Source organism: Mytilus trossulus, chromosome 11, assembly GCF_036588685.1.
Source record: "Mytilus trossulus isolate FHL-02 chromosome 11, PNRI_Mtr1.1.1.hap1, whole genome shotgun sequence".
Lineage (NCBI taxonomy): Eukaryota > Metazoa > Mollusca > Bivalvia > Mytilida > Mytilidae > Mytilus > Mytilus trossulus.
The window spans coordinates 68,204,568-68,227,292 of record NC_086383.1 but is presented as its reverse complement, the minus strand read 5'-3'; the positions used below and the strand labels follow the sequence as shown (position 1 = coordinate 68,227,292).

Genomic DNA, 22,725 nt, shown 5'->3' with positions numbered 1-22,725 from the left:
ATGCTGTGGTTATAGGCAATAGGTCAACTAGATTTGTAAGCTACACATGTCTGCCTGGCATGGTTCATAAGTCAATTATTCACAATTTTTACACTGGTAATAATTTATAGCTGACATTTTGTGAAGACCCCTGTCTGTGTTGCCTTCTAAATGTATATTAATGTTGTAAGGTTGCTGTCTCTGAGAAGTGTCTACTGTATATCCTTTCATTGTGTGGCTTGGAGTGTCTAGTTGGGCTATACATTGATAGCATGTTGTCATCTTTTGTCTTTTTGAAGCAGTCAGCAGGTCACATAATCATTTTTCATATGAGTTTGTTAATCTGTAATTTCTTTAAAACAGATCGTTTCTTTGATAACTAGTTTCTTTGGTGTATTATGTATACCTGAATTGTGAGTCAAAACTGTTTGTCATGATTCAATGGTTTATATTAAGTTTTCTTTGTTAGATAAATTTCTCAGATTCTATAAGCAATTGTTCAAGTATATTTGGTGTTTTGGAATGATAATAACAAATATTGAATTAAGATTTTTTTGGGTGTTTGTATTTCAGATACAACCATGACAACCACCCATATAAAATTTAAAAAAATTGCTTCCCCTGGGGGGGGGGGGACATAGTATTTTCTGCAATATAGCCATTACAAATAAAGAAGCTAGGTTAAACCAAAAATAGAAAATCAGATTATGATATTGGAACTGAAATTTTATTTGTTTTTCTTGGACTTAAATATTGAACGTTTCTGATTACTATGATGTCTGTAACTTTGATAAGCTTGTTTTTTCTCTTTTACATTTCTCTGTTTCAGAATCTGGTCTTTTCCTTTTAGTTCACTTTTAAATTTTCTCTTTTTGCCTCCAGCAGATTTCTGTTGGTTACTCTCTTCCATACCTTGAGTGTGCCCTGAAATATCAAATAAAAAGTAAACTTTAGGTAGAATTAAACTAATGTTATTTCAGAAATTGTTGCAGGGTTTTTATACGCCTGTCAAAATTTTGACGGGACGTATTATGGTATACAAATATCAGGCGTCCTTCTGTCTGTCCGTCCGGCGTCCACATGTCGCATTGTAACTTGAGAACCGCTTATCCAAATTTCATGAAATTAACATAGTTGTTTCTTAAGATGGTCAAACAATCTGTATACTTTTTGGTGAAAAAAGGATTTAAACTTTTAGAGTTACCGGACTTTATAACTAAAACAGGGGTGTGTATATTTCACATGTGGCCCTGTATCTCATAAATGATTTCTGATTATTGCTTTAAACTTCTTAATTATATTTATCCAAAGATCTGTATACTTTATGGTGATGAAACTGATGATTCAAAATTTTATTTTAGAGTTATTGAGTTTTCATATGTCACGCCATATTTCATAAACGATTTATGATTATTGCTTAAAACTTTACACACTTCTTAGTTATATTAATCTTAAGATCTGTATATTTTTTGGAGATGATTCAATATTTTATTTTAGAGTTATTGAGTTTTTTTCACATGTCGCGCCGTATCTCAGAAACTATTTATGATTATTGCCTAAATATTCTCTCACAAGATGAAGGGTGTAAGCTGTTTATTATGAAAACAAATAATAAAACTAGGTGAGTATCTAATAATAGGAACTGGCATTCTGATTTCCGAAATATAGATCTGTATGCACTTTTTCTTTAAATCACAATTACAAAACTAACATTTTTTGTGAACTCTTGAAAAATTTCAAAATTTACAATAAATTGTTTGATCCTTGTTCATTGCTGTTATATGCCATTTCCAATAACCTTAGCTTTATCTTATTGGTGGAGGAAATTGTTTGATCCTTAGTCATTGCTGTTATATGCCATTTCCAATAACCTTAGCTTTATCTTATTGGTGGAGGAAATGGTTTGATCCTTAGTCATTGCTGTTATATTCCATTTCCAATAACCTTAGCTTTATCTTATTGGTGGAGGAAATGGTTTGATCCTTGGTCATTGCTGTTATATGCAATTTCCAATAACCTTAGCTTTATCTTATTGGTGGAGGAAATGGTTTGATCCTTAGTCATTGCTGTTATATTCCATTTCCAATAACCTTAGCTTTATCTTGTTGGTGGATGAAATGGTTTGATCCTTGGTCATTGCTGTTATATTCCATTTCCAATAACCTTAGCTTTATCTTATTGGTGGAGGAAATGGTTTGATCCTTAGTCATTGCTGTTATATTCCATTTCCAATAACCTTAGCTTTATCTTATTGGTGGAGGAAATGGTTTGATCCTTAGTCATTGCTGTTATATTCCATTTCCAATAACCTTAGCTTTATCTTATTGGTGGAGGAAATGGTTTGATCCTTAGTCATTGCTGTTATATTCCATTTCCAATAACCTTAGCTTTGCCAAATGTGGTATTAGTGGTAAGCTTTTTTCAATTATTAAATCTTTATATATCAATTCTATGAGCTGTGTAAAATTTAAAGGTGAATTTTCTGACATGTTTTCTGTAGAAAAAGGAGTATTTCAAGGGGAACCATTATCACCTATACTATTCTCAATGTTTTTAAATGATTTTGAAAATGAGTTTATCAATAGCTTATGTTTACCAGTAGACATGAAAGAACTTTCATTGTTTTTATTGATGTATGCAGATGACACTGTTATATTTTCTGAAATTATTGATGGGTTGCAAAATATGTTGAATTCATTACATAATTATTGTAAAAAGTGGAAACTTATTGTAAACACAAGCAAAACTAAGGTGGTTGTTTTCAGAAACGGGGGTAAATTAAGAACCGATGAAAAATGGTTTTATAATGGTGAAATTATTGAAGTTGCCAGTGGCGTAGCTGGGTCATTTTTACGTGTACGCCCGAACCTTGGCGAGGGACACGAGGGGTGCCAACCGCTCAAATATAAAGCACCTACTGGTAGTGGGTTCGGAAAGGACGAAGCCCGCGAAAGCTATCGAGTATGAGATACCGTAATGTTTCCTGTCAGTAAAAAATCATTGATAGCAACATACTTTTGAATCTAAATGATTTATTTGTTTTGGTTAAATTTTGTAATATGTTAACTTTATATTCATCGTGTTAACCTGGAAGGTAGCTTAATGGTCATTAGTTTGAGAGAAAACGTCCAAACCAATATTACTTTTAATATAGCACCTTTTAATGAACACAAAAAAAATAATCTAAGAGGTAAAAATATAAAAAAAAAATCTTGAACACCTAGGATTTCTTTCGGCCTCAAAAAGTGAATCAATTCATCGTTCCATTAAAGGGATTTTAAAAAAAATCTAAAATTTTCTTTTGATATTTTTTTTCTTGATCTGTAATATTTCACGACAATATATGAAGGTTTATAAATTGAACATATAAAACAATTAATTGCATAAAGAAGAGTCCGGCTATCTGTCTATCAGAAAAGAACAGAAAATGAACGAAAACAAATGCTTTCAAAATTTTAGCTTTAGACATTAGTCATAGAAAAAGCTTCTTCGGCATTTTCATAAAGTTCGATGAAGGTTGAACAAGTAGTTTATGACCACTTTTTAATTGCAGAAATAACTACATTTGTCCTTAAAATGTGGGAAAGTTAAAGATATAATTGCATTATTGTATTGCTCTGAATACTCTTTTGATCATAAACAGTTTCTGTCCAACTTTCGTAAAATTTCACGGAGAGTCATTCAAAAGACTTTATCCACCTTCGGACTCTAAATATTGACGCATATCGAATCTGAGCAGATAGTGAATTGCTTTAAATATAAGAAAAGTACGTAGAATTCATAGTAGATTCAGACTTTTACAAAATATTCGAACAAATATATTAAATAATCTACTTGAGTAAATTTAGTCCCTTTTTATTCAAAATTAATACAATTCATTGAAAAAAGAAGCACAAGGCTGATGTGCTTTTGACTAGTTTTTCTTATTCTATGTCGATTATTTGTTTTATTTTCAAAATTCAAGTGTACGCCCGGGCGTTTCGACGTAAACGTAGCTACGCGCATGGTTGCTGATCATTATTTGTATCTGGGTGTTATGTTATATTACAATGCCAAGTTTAGACAAACTCAGTTAAATATTGCTGCCAAAGGCAGAAAATGTTTATCAATGTTGTATGGTAAAATAAAACATATGTGTTTAAATGTACAAACAAAATTGTATTTATTTGATGTCTATATATCACCTGTTTTATTATATGGAAGTGAAATATGGGGTTTTCATAATGCATCTGATATAGAAAAACTTCATATAGAATTTTGTAAAAGCATTTTGACTGTAAAAAAATCCACTGCTACCGCAATGGTTTATTCTGAGTTGGGAAGATTTCCTTTATTGATATCTCGGAAAGTGAAAATATTAAAATATTGGGTTCGTCTATTACGGACGAGAAATTGTATTGTTAGTGCTATATATAATGATATGTATGACGAGTGTGAATCAGGCAATAAGTCATCATGGGTTAATAATGTTAAATGTATGTTACTTAACCTAGGTTTTGGACATGTGTGGTATGCACATAATGTTGTATGCGAGGAAGCATTCATTATTTTATTCAAACAAAGGCTTATTGACCATTTTATTCAAGAAAGAAATATGTTTTTCGATTCATCATCAAAATGTGCTATCTATAAACACCTTGTGGATAATGTTCAATTGCAGTTTTACTTGACAAAAAATTTAAGTCCACAATGTATTAGATTTTTAACTAAGTATAGAATGTGTTCACACAAATTAAATATTGAATAAAAAAAGCAAGAAATAAAAGATTATGTATCTTATGTAACCAGGGTGACATCGAGGATGAGTTTCATTTTATTTTAAAATGTCCAAAATATGACATTATTAGAAAAATGTATATAAAAAGGTATTATTATACAAATGCATCTGTTTTTAAATTAGTTCAATTATTGTCAACAAAGAATGTATCGGAGTTATCTAATTTAGGAAAATATCTGAAATACGCCACAGATATAAAATTTTCATGACATTCTTCTGAACGAATTATACTATGTAGTCTTGCCTCCGATTGTATTTAAAAATGTTCTGTTATGATATATGTGTACATATTTATGATATACCTATAAGCTGTATTGCTTTTGGTTTGAAATAAACTAACTATTAGCTTTATCTTATTGGTGGAGGAAATTGTTTGATCCTTGGTCATTGCTGTTATATTCCATTTCCAATAACCTTAGCTTTATCTTATTGGTGGAGGAAATTGTTTGATCCTTGGTCATTGCTGTTATATTCCATTTCCAATAACCTTAGCTTTATCTTATTGGTGGAGGAAATTGTTTGATCCTTGGTCATTGCTGTTATATTCCATTTCCAATAACCTTAGCTTTATCTAATTGGTGGAGGAAATACCAGTACTTAGAGAGATCCACCCATCTTCAGCAGGAAAACTGGCAATCATTGTCACCAACTTCTTGTCACATGTTTGTTTTGAACGTACACTCACCTCAAGAGTTGACATGATTGTGATCACTTCAGATGAATCAGCCACTGTTAGATCCTCATTTATTATTCTTTATAAAGGAGTAGGTCCGGTAAGGACTCATTTTGGCCTCAAATTTTAGTTTCATCTGATGAAGGATTTTGACCACTTTTTAAACACTTAAGTGTCTATATCACTTGAATCAATTAGTTTGTGTGAAAGATTTTAACTAATTTAGTCATTAAAAATGATCCGATTCAAGCTCAAATATGAAAAATCTCTCAAATATGCCAAAAAACGTCACTTTTCATATGGTTTTTGTCAAAAATGAAAGTGGCCGCATCCCTGTTCATCCACAACCTTTACATATGTTATGTATTATCATAAAATACAACTTACATTTCAATATTAAGGATGAACACGAATGGGGCCACTTTCGGTTTACACGGAAACCGTCTAAAATTTAACTAAAATGATAGAATTTTGAAGATTTCAGTAATTTAGCATGACTATATGGTGCTACAACCCGATATTTGTGCATTGTATTGTCAAAAACAGCCCATATTTATGTAGCAGAAGCATTTATCTGCCCAATAAATAACTAAAAGTTTACATTTTAACAATTTTATAAAAATATTTTGGGGCCAAAAAGGGGTCTTACCGGACCTACTCCTTTGGTCTATTTTCTCTATTCTTACTTGATATGCCATTTATTCTGTATTTGCCCAATATTCTCTATACTGTAAACCCCATCCAGATTTAAGTGAATTCAAGTACATTATGATAAAGTTATCTTTTCTCAAAACTTATTTCTAAAACAAAATTTCCATCTCCTCTCTATATAACAATACATACATCTTCGTCTTTTAGTTCCTAAGACGGTAAATCTTTCAGACTGTTGCTGTGGTTTCCTCTCGTGATCGCTATCATTGTCATCGTCATTCTGGTTGTCTTGATCGTCTACTTTTGTTTTGTTTTTCCATTCTTCATAAGTAAACAAAGTTAAGGTCAAAGGTCTAACTATTAAACACATTAAAAAATTAAACACAGGTGAACCAATGCCTGGTAACTCTTCTGTCAGAAGATTAACTATTAAACATATAGGCTCCGTCTGAAAGAAATGGACCTTATGCAAGTGAAAATCAATATATATCTGTTATCCTCTTAATGCTTGAAATAACATATCTATCAAAAGTCTAACATTTGGAAGATTAAGTTGTTATATGAATCCAAGAAATCAGCCCAAAATCCATCTTTAATTTTGAATTTGAACATGTTCAATAGATATAGGAAGATGTGGTGTGAGTGCCAATGAGACAACTCTCCATCCAAACAACAATTTGTGATGCGGCTCCTTGTGGTAAATTATCCCCTTTTTAACACAACAAGTTCTTTGAAAATTTAATACTTTGAACACATTTAATAGCTCCATAATTTTTACACATTTCTTCTATGTTCCTCTACTTTCCTAATCACCACAAATGGTTAAGTTCAGTCATTTGTAAAAAATAGAAACATGTCCAATATCACTACACAGAGATTTTTTCTTTACACGTGACTTTTGAGCTCCTTATTTCGAGGCGCATTAGGGATGTTGTCCCATTTGCCAGACATGTCTGATTCTGAAATGCCAATTAAATTTAATGGTATTTAGGATTTCTTTCAAGTAAAAAAGAAAGAACAGAAATAACTATTGTCATTTCATTGTGATGAGTATTTTAGAAATGCATAGACTTTTTTATGTTCCACTACTAACTTTGCCTAGTCATCCCCCCTTTTTTAAAATCTTGGGTCCACATTTTTTGTGACACCAAGTATTTCCTGTAATCTGGGAGCCCAGGAACAATGATTGTAGGAGTATAATTTTTGGGCCTGGAAATAAAAGCCATTATCGCTAGTTTACGAAATTTTCCTTTGATCTTACTGACTGATAATTTCCTTTTCACCATATTAGAGTGATATAAAATATTATCACTAGGAACTAAGGAGACATGTGCCTGTTGTCAATGAAATTAACAACGTCGTCATAGTTAAAATAGTGATATACAGATTATCATTAGTCATCTCAATCTTGATTGCTTTTCTCACTTTCACGGTACCAGCTAAAGTGAGAAAATCTATCTCGTTGGGATGATCAACGATAATCTATAAGGACAACATATATTTTTTGACTAATGATATAATAAGGATATGCAGTAGACTTGAATGAGGCTGAGATCAGAGTTTTGACTAATGATATAATAGGATATGCAGTAGACTTGAATGATGCTGAGATCAGAGTTTTGACTAATGATATAATAGGATATGCAGTAGACTTGAATGATGCTGAGATCAGAGTTTTGACTAATGATATAATAAGGATATGCAGTAGACTTGAATGATGCTGAGATCAGAGTTTTTACCAATGATATAATAAGGATATGCAGTAGACTTGAATGAGGCTGAGATCAGAGTTTTGACTAATGATATAATAGGATATGCAGTAGACTTGAATGATGCTGAGATCAGAGTTTTGACTAATGATATAATAAGGATATGCAGTAGACTTCAATGATGCTGAGATCAGAGTTTTGACTAATGATATAAAAAGGATATGCAGTAGACTTGAATGATGCTGAGATCAGAGCTCCACTTTCTGTTCTGATTTTCTTCTTCTTTGGATCCAGTCCTCCATCCTTTACAAACTTCTTCTTCTTTCTATCCCTGAAAAATACATTTTCTATTATAAATACCCTTCATAAATCATCTTTTAAACAAAACAATGTTCAATTTGGTCAAACTAATATGTAAAGGGATTACAAGAAAAAAAGTGTTCCGTTTATAATTATAGCAGATGGTATATATTTCAGAGACCACTTTACAAATTATTGTGAATAAAAGTGGTCTTTAAATTCTAAAAGCCAAGAACAAAGACATATCTATTTATGTTTGCATAATACTGATGCTCTATACATTCTCTAATGAAAAACAAAAATGTTTATAAAAACAAGTTACAATTGACCATTACAGAATCTAAAGGGCTATGGGTAATTTCATTGTTCGTACACCAAAATAGTCATTGGTTGAATTGCCATTGTTTAGTATTATTTTTGTATTATCCAAATCGGGACATTTTGATGTACACTTTTGAAAATTTTACCAGAATGCATAATATTCTTAAACCTTGAATTGTGTACCATATTTACCATCTGGAGGCTGATTTTGTTTGCTGTAATGTATTATCTTCATCCCCAGTTATGTCCATAGACACACCAGCGGCCTGCTGCTCAAACGATGTACCAACGCCCAGTCTGTAAAGGTAAAAAAACAATAACATACAGTATCCATGGCAACAATGCTGCTTACAAAGACCAAACTGCATTCGGCTATTTTCTATCTCTTCTGGTCATATAGATCCTAATTTATTCAAGCTTTAACATTTTTTAGTATGAGTGTGTTCCTGATGAAGGTCAACCTAGAAAATGGCAGATAGACATGTATACCTTACAATAAATCTACACACCAAATCATCTTCCTAGCCAAGGGTGAACAGCAGCATTTTTTTTTTTATCTTAAACCTTGGCTAACAAAGATATCACCAAATATAGCTGGTCCTATAATACTTATTGTATTATAGAAATGGACCTCAACTAGAAAACTTAATTTTGACCAATGATCCATGACCATAAAGCAAAGGTCATATGGACACTGTCAGACAAACAACCATTATATACATTAAATATGGTTGATCTATTTCTTACAGTATCTACTGGGAAAACACACACTGACTAATGAACCATGAGAATGAGGTCAGACCAAGGTCATAAACCATGCCATATTGAAACCGACATGCATTTCCCTAAAGAAGAAATTGACTAAAGACCAGGTACCTCTTAATTACAGTGCAATATTTTAAAAATACATGTATCAATTTTTTACATCATGCGACTCGCTTGAGATGGAAAATTATCGCTAGAAACTAAGGAGACACATGGCGTTGCTAATGAAATTGACAACGTCGTCATAGGTAAAATAGCGATAAACAGATTATCACTGGTCATCTCAACCGTCCCATCCCGGCTCAGGCGAGAAATTCAATCTCGTTGAGATGATCAACGATAATCTATAAATTCACATTTAAGGCAGTGATGGAGAAACGTGAGTAATTTGTTTATGACTTTCCATTTCTATGAAAAAATTCATATGTTTTACTTTATAGTTATCATGTTTTTACTAAACAAATTTGAAAGAAATTTTTCCATTCATTACAAAGTCAAACATTTGAAAAACATGCCTTATAAGGGGAGATTACTCAGATAATGTTTTTCTTCTTAAAGAATGTGCAGTACCTCATATATTTTGTTAAGGAAGAAGGATGGGGCTTGGCGAACTTTTACACCTTTTTTTTATTTTCTATCTTTCTACTATCATGACTATTTTTCCCCCGTTGTTTCTGAATAAACCAATTTCAAGAGTTAACTATTTTATTTTTTTTCAAAATTCTATTATTTTTTCTCTCTAGTCACATAATAATTGCTTTTATATTAACAATCTTTACAAAATACAATAACTTTGTAAAACCTTTCTATGAAGCAAGAACATTTCCATCATATATCTATAAATAGCAGCACTATAAATATTTTGTTAATGCAAAAAAATTATATATATTTTATTGACGAAAACATGTCATTTAGAAATTATATATGTTTTTTTTGTTGTTTTTTTTCATTTATTTATGAAATACTTTTTAAATGTAACAAAGCTGTCCTTTTATTAATGTAATAGATGTCTGTTTTAATGATAGTGTCTCATAAGTCCTTTTCGGCTGGCATCCTTTTACTGAAATGTGACTATTGAATAGGTTAGGTTAGGTTCTTAAGACTTTATGTGTACTAGAACACACCCGCGAAATCGCGGGCATTCAGGGCGTAGTTTAAAGTATGTAAAGTGTTGTTGGAAGAATTTTGTAAAATATTGAATGACTGGAGAATTTCAGCAAAAGTATCACAAGTCATAGGTTATTGGGGACAGGAAAATGCTTTTTTTTTTTTATCCCTCCTCCTTTATTTCCAATATTCCCATTTTTTGGTTTTCTATCAATTTCAATATGAACATACATTTAGTATGTTATGAACATTCAAGTAAGGAGCCGGTAATTCAGTGGTTGTTGTTTGTTTATGTGTTACATATTTGTTTTTCGTTCATTTTTTTGTACATAAATAAGGCCGCTAGTTTTCTGGTTTGAATTGTTTTACATTGTCAGTTCGGGGCCTTTTAAAGCTGAGTATGCGGTATGGGCTTTGCTCGTTGTTGAAGGTCGTACGGTAACCTATAATTGTTAATATCTGTGTCATATTGGTCTCTTGTGGAGAGTTGTCTCAACATGGCAATCATACCACATCTTTTTTTTTTTGTAATCAATGAATTTTGTAAAAGATTTAATGACTGGAGAATTTCAGAAAAGGTATTATAAGTTCACATGAATATTTTTAGCGCTTATCTGTATATTATGAACATTCATTACTATATAAATATAGCGTATTTACTTTCAATTCTCAGTTTACTAATCGATCCATAGTGGTCATTGATAAAGTATACAGACCCTCTCTATTTAATAAACTCTGTGACTGCTGTGGATAGTAAACTTAATTGAAAATGATAGCAGATATAATTCTGAAAATACTCTTTATTCTTTGTATATGTATGTTCAAAGTATACAGAAAAACGCAAACCGGAAGTCTAATTTGACTTAAAATTTCGTCCAATGACGAGACAATATCCGGATGTCTTTTTTCTCGTTTTTCTCCAAAAATAACTCAATCTGAATAATCATATGAATGGATGACAAATGGCACTATGCACTGTATCTATAGGACACAGAGGCGTGTTGATCAATTAATTGTGGAAAGAAGAGAAGCGACACCCAAAATGAGGTCTTCTCGTTTAATAGTATAGATATATATATATTGATATTGCAATGGATGGTGACACTTTAATAAAATAAATCTTATCTTATCTTATATATATATTGTTATCCTCCCATATATCTATAGTCTATAAACCTTAAGGAATTACTAAAAGACTTTTTGGTGTTAACGACCGTATTAGGCCATATCACCTCATGATGCAGTGGTGCTATTCTAATTGACACTTTATAACATATAGTATAAAAGTAGTTCTTGTGCTAATGGTAACCTAGCAATAATTGAAAAGACGGACAGGTGGTACTATAATGTGACATATCGTTACTGTGGTAACCATGGAGACAATAATTTGTCAGCAGGTTTATTTGTGGTCATTATTTATTTACATTAATAGTTAGTATTGGATATTATCTAGACGTGGATAGAAGTTAGTTTTAACTAAAGGTAAATAAAACACCGGATGATGGATAAAACTGAACAAAAGAAATAAAATACTCATAAGATTTATTAGTATTAATAAAATTTAACTAGGAACTTCAGAGGAAATCTTGTTTTCACAATTTGATGAAAATGACCAAAGGAATAATAATAATCACAAGTGTTACAAGAATAAATGAAATTAATAACTTGAAATTTAGGTTAATATTTTTTTTCATAAATTGCCTTTTAAAAATGACCTTAGTAAAAAAAATTAGAAATTTTTTACAAGAATAAAAAAAATACCTGAAAATTCTAAGAAATCTCTTTTACATGAATTGCCAATAAATTTTCTGGAAACTTCCTTAATTTTTGAGACTTATGAAAGTTGTTGTATTTTCCTATATAAAACAGAATTATGTGCTGTTGAGTAACCCAATATTATCATTCTTAAGGGAAGCCATGTTTTTTTTTTAACATTTTTTTTTACTTGCAGCACAAGTGTAAATGGTTATAATTCACTTATGTGTCAAATTCAAATGACATTACTGTAAATCAGATCAGAAAATTTCACTGGACCAAAAAATGACAGTGAACTTAAATTCATAAAGGTGAGAATGGAAATGGGGAATACGGCAAAGAGACATCACCAGCTGACCAAAGAGCAAAAAACAGCCAAGGCCACTTATACTTTTTTTTTGTAAAAACAATATAGTACTAATGGACTTTTGGATTTTTTTAATGTCCAGTTCCCATTGCATCTGCAAGATATAGCATAAACAAGAATGTGTCCATAGTACACGGATGCCCCACTCGCACTATCATTTTCTATGTTCAGTGGACCGTGAAATTGGGGTCAAACTTATAATTTTTAATTATAATTACAAAGATCATATTATAGGGAACATGTGTACTAAGTTTCAAGTTGATGTAACTTTAAATTTATCAAAAACTACCTTGACCAAAAACTTTAACCTGAACTTTGCACTATCATTTTCTATGTTCAGTGGACAATGAAATTGGGGTCAAAACTATAATTTGGCATTAAAATTAGAAAGATCATATCATGGGTAACATGTGTACTAAGTTTCAAGTTGATTGGACTTCAACTTCTTCAAAAACTACCTTGACCAAAAACTTTAACCTGAAGCGAACGGATGCACAGACGGACGAACGAACGGAGGCACAGACCAGAAAACATAATGCCCCTCCACTATCGTAGGTGGGCCATTAAAAGTCTTCAGGGTTCTTTTAAAGTCCTGTGACTTCTGTGGTCAGTGTATAAATGTAACATTGACTGTCATAATATTTAAATATTTAACAACAGAAAAATAAATGGAAAATGTGTCAATGGGATAAAGATAATGTCCCATCTTGTATAAACATTAACATAATACAGTAGCATAACTAAGGAACTATAAAAGTGAAACCAACAGCACCAAAACTAGAACTTGATCTGTGTTTTGTGGTAAAGGGCATAACTCTAGAACGGAAATGAAAACAATTCAGCAATTTTCCCTTGTGGAAGGGGGCATAACTCTAGAACGGTTAAAGTGACACCACTAAAATTTACACATGATATGTATTTTGTGGTAATACTCTTTAAATAAACAATTTATTATTATTATTATTATTATTATTATTATTATTATTATTATTATTATTATTATTATTATTATTATTATTATTATTATTATTATTATTATTATTATTATTATAAGCAAACTATAAAGTTAGAGAATAGACACAAAAATACTGCAATTTGTTCATGGTAAATTGATTTTAATTATGCATGTGAGATTTAAAGTCTGCATATATGTTATTAAAATACTTTAAATACATGTATGATTAAATAAACTTATCTATGATTAAAAGCCTACACTCTATACAATAATTACAATTCTAAGGAACAAAAGGACTGTTTTATAGTAATGTTTTTTAAGAAGGAAGTTAAACATTTTGCAAGACTAATGCCTTTTAATTTCATAATCTTTACAACCAAAGACGTTGTGGTGTAATCCTACTTCAAACCCACTATAGTGTTTACATAAGATATATCTGATAGTATTACTACTCACACATTAAGTTGGATTTAATAATGTTAAACTTTTAAACATTTAAATAAAAACATTTACAAGGTATGACATATTTCAGAAATTAATGTGTGCATTTATTATTGTGAATTCTTGACTATTGACAAAAATAATTTAATGGAATAGCAAAATGATTTTTTTTTAAGGAAAAAACTACTAAATTATGAATTTAAGTTGTTATTGGGAACTTAAAACTTTTACATTTAATGTATTAATAAAAAAAGTCTCAATAATTTTTTAATTTACAGTATCTACTTTGTACTTTTAACTTTTTTGGATTCAAGTCTTTTGTAGACGAAACGCGCGTCTGGCGTATGTACAAAATTTAGTCCTGGTATCTATGATGAGTTTATTTCCATATATATCATATAAATTTGAAAACAAATACTTTCAACCCTTTTTAGAAACAACAAGCCAGAATAATTCATTTGTTCTCTACAAATCAAATCCGAAAGACATTTCATATTTTCAAGACAACTCATAGCTTTTTTCCTTAACAATCCTTCTACAGCTTGAGGAAAACAAAAAGTGTAGACATTTTTACTAAAAAAAAAACCCAACCAGTATCAAGATTAATAATTACAAAATAAACAGCTGCCAAAATATAGAATTACTCCAATTACATGACAATCAAATATTATTAATCAATTTCATAAATTAACAAATAACCTAATTACACCCACTCATAATAAATTAAGGGACTCCCAGCAATTAGGTCAGAACAATCAATATCTGTGTCAAATCTACTTCACAAATTACATTGCCCTCTAAATAATCAGATAAAATACTTCCTAACCGAGAGATAATCAGTTTGTAAAGATTTATTCACATTAAAGGTTACAAAAGGTGAAAAGATAAGCCAAGTCTATATATCATGTATATATATGGGTAGAGATTCACACATATATAGATATAAACTTGTTTCAAACAAGGTAACCTATATTTTTTATTATTATTTTATTACTGTCAAATTTTTTGAATACTTTTTTCTGTGTTTTGTCGATAAATAATTAAATAGGGAAAATATTAAACATTATTTTCATTATTATCATATGTTTGTGTTAAGTACATTAAGTAAATAATAAATGATCATAATTCAGTGTGACTGTCTAAAAAAAAAGGGGGATCAGTCATGCTCCAGTGATTCCCTATATATTAAACCAAATTTTCCCACAAAAAGGGGGGGGGGGGGCTGGGAATCTTGTCATGACTTATTATCTGTTTGGTTAAATTTCTTTTCACTTTTTTTTATTGTAAAACAATCAATTAGAAACACTAATGGATTAATCTATAGAAAAAACTGAGAAATGAGCAATACTTATGAACTGCATCAACAAAGGACAACAGGTTCATGACTCAGGACAGGTTCAAACAACCTTCACCCTATAGAACTTTTAATGTGGGGTATACATCAAGGAAACAGCATCAAAATATTAGACAGACTGACGTCCATTGATAGGTTGATGGTGTCTATACAATATGTCATGCTCTTAACATGATAAAACACTAAAAGTCATTAAAAGTCAAAAATAAATTTAATTGACTTTTAACAAGAATGTGTCCAAATTACACGGATGCCCCACTTGCACTAACATTTTCCATGTTCAATGGACCGTAAAATTTGAGTCAAAAGTCTAATTTGGCTATAAAATTAGAAAGATCATATCATAAGCAACATGTGTACTTAGTTTCAAGTTGAATGGACTTCAGCTTCATCAAAAACTACCTTGACCAAAAACTTTATCCTGAAGCGAGACAGACCGACAGACGAAAGAACAGGTGAACAAATGAACAGACAAACGAACAGACGGATGCACAGACCAGAAAACATAATGCCCCTCTACTATTGTAGGTGGGTAGTTGAGGCATAAAAATCAAAAGTTAATTCTAAGACAAATTTTGACCGTTCCTGACCTGGGACAATCCCATGAACAATTATTTTCAATTTGAAGGAAATTGAAGGTTGATAGGTCAATTTCTCTTTATTCCTGTTTGTTTTTACACATAAGTTTCAATGATCTTCCCAGAGATAATCAGACACACCTACATATATTTATATTTGTGTTCACAATGTACTAGTCAACAATTTCCTGTTATTTAAGTTCATGTGAATTTTATTTTTATCATATTTATTTGTTTATCTTATTTCCGTTTATTCTTTTTTTTTTTAAACAAATTTGTTTTGATTGACAGGAATTCCCCAAAATGAAGTAATTTAACCCCCACTTTGATACATATATAGTGTAAACTTGAAATATCCACAACAGACTAACAATAATTTGTATGAGGTATAAACAATAGAGGTTTGTAAAGTTGAAGTTTAAGAGCATCTGTTTTTACCCTAGTTTAGAGCACCTGTTTTTTCCCTAATTTTATTTAGAGTGCCTGTTTTTATTCTAATTTTATTTTATTGAGCCCCCTGTTTTTATCCTAATTTTATTTTATAGAGCCCCTGCTTTTATCCTAATTTTATTTTATAGAGCACCTGTTTTTATCGTAATTTAGACAATTGTTTTGTTCTCTTTATTGTTAATTTTTGTATTCCTTTGTCCTGAATGTTCTTCCATTTATTTGGATTGTATTCCTGTCATGTAATGTTGTTATTTTTGTGATATATTTAATATTGACATAAAAGTGAGAGGTTTTGGCTAGCCACAAAACCAGGTTCAACCCTGCATTTTGTCTTAAAACGTCCTGCACCAAGACAGGAAAATGGCAGTTGTTATCTTATGGTTTGTTTCTGTGTGTGTTGCATTGTTGTTTGGATTTTTGTAGCTGTTTTACTCTTACATTTGATGTGTTTCCCTCAGTTTTAGTTTGTAACCCCAGATTTCTTTTCTCTCTATCGACTTTCAAACAGGGGTATTCTACTGTTGCCTTTATTAACACTAATTTAGAGCACCTGTTTTATCCCAATTAAGCACCCGTTTTTGACCCTAATTTATAGCACTTGTTTTTACTGTACCCTAATTTAGAGCACCTGCTTTATCCTATTTTAAACACCTGATTTTACTTACAGCAACTATTTCTATTCCAATAAAACACATCAGGGGCAGATCCAGCCATTTGAAAAAGGGGGTGGGGGTAAGTTTGCCAACAACATGTCCCCATTCAAATGCATTGATCGGCCAAAAAAAGGGGGTTTCCAACCCCCAGACCCCCTCCCTTTTGCACATTAAGTACACATTACTTATGACTTTGAAAACTGTGTTTAAATATTTCTGTTTCTTTTTTTCAGACCTGTAACACAAAATTACTAAAAGTAGAAGAAAAGAGCTACTGGACTATTAAAACAAAGATTCAAAGTTCTCCATTAGTGGTATTAAATCAAATATAAAGAAGAATACTAGAGATTAAATCTAGTCCAGCTTGTGAAGCATTTATCTTCAGAACATCTACCAAACAAATATAATCTTAAGGTGTGCTTTAGAAAATTGTAACCTAGACAACTGAAAGACCTTGACCTTCAAAATGGCTACCATTGCGATTGATTACAACATGGTGTATACAGCCGCCTTCCAGAAAATGATTGTGGCTGAAGCAGAGATGGGTAATATGGAGAGAACAGGAAGGAAATATGGGGTCAAAGTATCGTGGATAAAAGAATGGCAACAGACATGGAGCAAGAAAGAAACCAATAACAATGAGTTTGTTTCCATGGGAATAATTAGAACTTGATAGGTGTTTCGGGAGATATGTTTCTTGGATTTTGTTGATATTTGGATGGTAGTGTGTTCAATTTTTCTATACCTGGATAAACAGCTGTTTTAAATGTATCTCAATGTAGATGGTGGATAATGGGATATATGCTGCATAATCTTATTGGTGTTCATGGTGCATTCTCAGCCATTCTGGGATATAATCCATTCTATGATATCATGTGATTCTTAATGTTGTCATGTGACTCATAGTGTTATCATGTGATTCATAATCTTACCATGTGATTCATAAATCTTACCATGTGATTCATAATGTTATAAACTGATTCATAATGTCATACACTGATTCATAATGTTATCATGTTTAAATGCTCACTACTAGTATTAGTTCTAAGGACAGATTTTGTGAATAATGACTTGGACAATGATTTTGTGAATAATGACTTGGACAATAATTTTATGAATAATGACTTGGACAATGATTTTTGTGTTGGTGCTAAAAGTGAAAAACAATTAAAAAACGAAGTAATGAATATGCAAATTTCTCTTTAATTCTTTTGGCTCATCATTTTTATAGTAAGAATGTGTATCCATTGGAAACATGCCAACAAGCAAATAAGTTACCAGTTGATGGGACTACAACTTTATTGTAAAGTCCTTGAACTCAACTTTAACTACCGTTTAAAGACTTTTATAGTCCACGGTTTTATTCTCCAAAATTGAACCTGCCAGCTTTTTACAGACTAATGGATGGATAAAACCACAGACCTAACGGGCTTTACCATGAGAAAATGATGAGGGGAAAAACAAATGTCATAAGAGACTAACACTGATGCAAGTGGCTGTCATTAATGTGCAATTAAAAGTTTTTGTTCTGTGTTGAAGGCATCACTGTGACTTTGAGAAAAGCTATGACAAATCCACTGTACTTTTGGTTTTAGTTTTGTCAAGATCAAGTATAAGTTTTGTTGAGAATAAAAACTCAATATGCTGTGTTGTTCAGCACATAAACTAATTGATTGATTGTTAATGTTTTATCGCCACTTTTAAGCGCCACTTTTTGGCTATTAATTGGTGGCCAGTTTTTATTGGTAGAGCAAGCCAGTGTGCCAGGGGAAAACCACTGACCTTTGATAGGAAAAACTGATAATCCTAGTCAATTAAGATTGGAGTCAAGTGCAACTGCACTCTAACAAGGGGGTGCAATTAACAACCACAGTGTTGACTGGCTAAAGATTACAGTAGTTGAACTACATAGACCACTTGTCCAAAGAGGCCCCACAGCGAATTAATAAAAAGTTGATACATGAAGAAACATCCCCCATCTCCAGCAATTAAAAACTAGATGTGTCAAAGCGACACGAATGGTATTGACCCAAAAAGTTGGAAAATCTGCAATTTCAATATAAACACATGTGGACACAAACATGATGATGGTCTCACATCAACTCAAAATCTGGAGGGGAATAGAGAAAAAATCTGTATAACTGTGATTTTCAACAATTTCTCAAAGTCCAAAGCCCGTAATTTCGGCCAAAATTAGTGGAGCGGAACAAAACTTAAAATTGATCTGTAACACATCATAGTTAACTCACAACCCAAAAATCGGCCCAATATCTGAAGGCGTTTAGAAATTACACTCCATATAATGATTTGTTACGGAATGACAGAAAGATGGAATTTCGGACAAGGGTAAAACTATATAGCACTGACAACATTGTTGCGGGGCCATAAAAATAATGTCAATGTTTTCGAAAAAATAGATTACTGTGGATACAAAATTTCATTTTTTTGATTTCATGAGTATGATTGAACCATTAATTAATATATTCATGATATTCAATGAAATACAAATTCACAACAAACTTCTATATGGATTGTATCAAATACTACAAAATCAAATATCCACAAAAATGCAATAATATATTCCCCAAATCCAAGAAAATTGGCACCAACGGAAATAAACGAATCCACAGTTTTACAAAGTAAATATTTCAAAACATTCTGGAGTTCATGAGCAACATGTGTTTCTCCATTTTTTATGACTATAAAAGTGAAAATCATTAAAGAGTATATACATATGGCCAGACTCATCAGTGACGCTTGAATCCAAAAAAGTTTGAAAGGCCAAATAAAGTACGAAAATGTTTTCTAAAAGTTTTGTCAAATACAGCTTAGGTAATCTATGCCTGAGGTAGAATCAAAATTTTAAACATTCCATCTTCTTTTTTTTTTTTATGTATATCCAATGACTGGAAAAACACAACATAAAACTCTATCATAAAATTGAGAATGGAAATGGGGAATGTGTCAAAGAGACAACAACCCGACCAAAATAAAAAAACACAACAGCAGAAGGTCACCAACAGGTCTTCAATGTAGCGAGAAATTCCCGCACCCGAGGCGTCCTTCAGCTGGCCCCTAAACAAATATATACTAATTCAGTGATATATGGGATCGCATGGGGAATTCCAAAAGAAAAATATTAGCACCGAAAGGGTAAGATTGTTTTAATTTTTTCACAGATTGCACTGTATAAAGCATTGGTTGTAGTTGATTCAACTACTATTATGGACAAAGGAAGATAACTCAAATTTTAAAAATTACTTTTAACAATTACTTCATTGATTTTTCTATAACAGATATTAGATTTCTATTTTTCATTTGTAAAGGAGCATAACTCTAGAAAGGTTACAGTGACACCACCAAAATTCAGACTTGATCTGTATTTTGTGGTTATAAGCATTGTGTATAAGTTTAATAACATTAGGTTCAGGTAAAGATATAGAACAGAAACAAAAAAATCAGCAATTTTTTTCATTTGTAAAGGGGCATGGATGGACGAACGTACATACGTACAGATAAACAAGGATTAAACTTAATGCCCCCCTCTGATACAGCGGGGGCATTAAAATAAATGGGGAATGTGTCCATGGAACAAAGATGATGTCCCTGCTTGCATATCAATTTAAGTTATTAAGGGAAATAAATGAAGAACCTTATAAGTGATAATACCCAAATTTGTACTTGAGTGAGTGTAAATAGTTATTAAAGGTACCAGGATTATAATTTGAAGAGCATTGAGGATCCAAAATTCCAAAAAGTTGTGCCAAATACGACTAAGGTAATCTATGCCTGGGATAAGAAAATCCTTAGTTTTTCAATTTGTTAACATGACATTTATAAAAATAACCCCATCATTGATATTCATGTTAAACACCGAAATGTTGACTACTAGGTTGGTGATACCCTCGGGGATCTCCAAGTTGTTACCTCCTGCGCTTGATTGTTTTAAAGGGAAACTTCGCAAAAAAATCAAAAATTGATATTATGTCCATTCTGTAAAAAAATGCTCAAATTTATAAATATTATAGTTTTATTCCGCTAGATAAGAGATCACCATCGATTTTAAAGTTTGAGTATCAGTTCTCGGCCTTCCGCCATTTTGTTATCTTGTCCAAATAAAAATCACGATATGTCTATAAACCACAAAGAAACAAAACTACAGTAACCGATGTAGTCTTAATTACGTGTCGATATCTTGTCAATCGTACGGTTGTTTTATCCGACTAACTAACTTGATACGGACAATGTTCTTATTTTTTTAATAACCATATAGTCTGTTATTTTTAAACTGTTAATATTGGTATCGGTTAAAAAGTCAAAGTTCAAATCATAAATAAGTGTTCCGTGAAAATTGTTTTCGAAAATCTAATTCGTTCATAATTCTTTAAAGTAATATACTTTATTCAAATAAATTAGGATCTTCGCTCCACTGATCACCCGCATGGCTTAAGGTATTACCCCCAAAGGTATTGTGAGGGGTGTAAGGTGACACGTCCAGGTATTCAAGCGATTTCCTGACGGGCTTGCAAGTTCATGCATCGTTTCACTTCTGTAGGTATTGATCAGTGTACACGGCCGATAACTTATAACTGAACTATCAGGTGCATGTATAATATACATCTCTGTCTTGCGTGTCCGAAAGTGAAATAATATACTAGTCATTACTTAACTCATACGCTTGTTTTATAAATAAAATTTCTGGTGTAAAGAATATTATTTATAAAAAAAAAAATGATACAAAAAAAAAATTAAAAAAAAATTGAAGATATATACAAATATACGTATTTTTTCCAAGGGTAAATTTGGGAAAATCAGAGACATATAATTGTATTATATATCTCTGGGAAAATGTAATATTTACTCGTTGTCAATAGTAAAGGACATAAAGTCACAGGACAAAAAGTAACAATTATTTTTTTTGACAATTGTTTGAATATATAAGAGAAAGATCTTGAAATATTTTCTTTTTATTACATCTATTTATTTTTCAGTGTAGGACATTGTTCATAAGCTTTGTTAAATGAAAAGTTATCAAATTTTAATCATGCAAAGGGGACATTTCTTGGCACCATGAAGCCATTTAAGTACAAAGTCACTTTGACATTTTGTTTTCAGAACAATTATTTGTTCATCATTGATATTTATTGAATAAATTTTAATTCTAAAGTTGCTATATATATAAGAGTTCAAGAAAAAAACAAAAACTTTCTTTTTAAAACTATTTTTTCTTGTTTAAAGAAAAATACTCTAAAAACTTGACGTTTTTCACACTTGATAAAGAATATCTATTCGTAATTTTTCGATTCCATTCCAAGAAGACCTTAAATTTGCTGTCAATTTTTAAAAACTTCTCAAGTAGAAAAAAAAAAATTCTTTATTCGTTCATATTATATTCCGCTTCGGTAGAGTTATCTTCAGTGAGTTCCAGTTATTAATTTATACGTGGCTTTTAAAAAGTCTAAATCTAAGTGTTCTCATTCATTTATTTGCCTAATAAAGACAAATAAAAATACTTTGGTAAAGCTATTCATAATTTCTAAGTTCTCCTTTTTATTAGACATCAATCAAGGACAAAAGGTGTAAATCATTTCAATCGGACATATGATTTAAGTTTCCCGTCTTTAACCGAAAATTGTGTATTTCTTAGTAAATTAACTTATTTGAATTAAAATAAATAATAGCACCAAACATAATTAAATAATTCCACGGCGATCAATTTTTATTTGTCACCAATATTTTAGATATGTATATTGAATGCTCCCTTTTCTTATAATTCACTGATCCGAATAGACAGTCACACCTGGCAAGATGTGCCCGAGAGGAGTGGTTAAATACCGAAGTGCAAATAACAATTTACCTTTCACCTTTCAACAAGCCATCTACGAGTATT

General features: G+C 31.3%; 1 protein-coding gene across 1 annotated transcript in view; it reads right to left on the bottom strand.

Annotated features, from left to right (window-relative positions):
* Nucleotides 1-684: 684 nt before the first annotated feature.
* The window catches only part of LOC134691465 (ATP-dependent RNA helicase DDX54-like), a 44,083-nt gene continuing 22,042 nt past the window's right edge, over nt 685-22,725 (bottom strand). Inside the window, exons 16-19 of the mRNA XM_063552010.1 lie at nt 8,603-8,707; nt 8,014-8,120; nt 6,273-6,410; nt 685-903 (exon numbers count right to left, since the gene is read on the bottom strand). Of these exons, the coding sequence (XP_063408080.1) occupies nt 707-903; nt 6,273-6,410; nt 8,014-8,120; nt 8,603-8,707 (547 nt within the window). The 3' untranslated portion in view covers nt 685-706. The remainder of the gene's footprint in view (nt 904-6,272; nt 6,411-8,013; nt 8,121-8,602; nt 8,708-22,725) is intronic.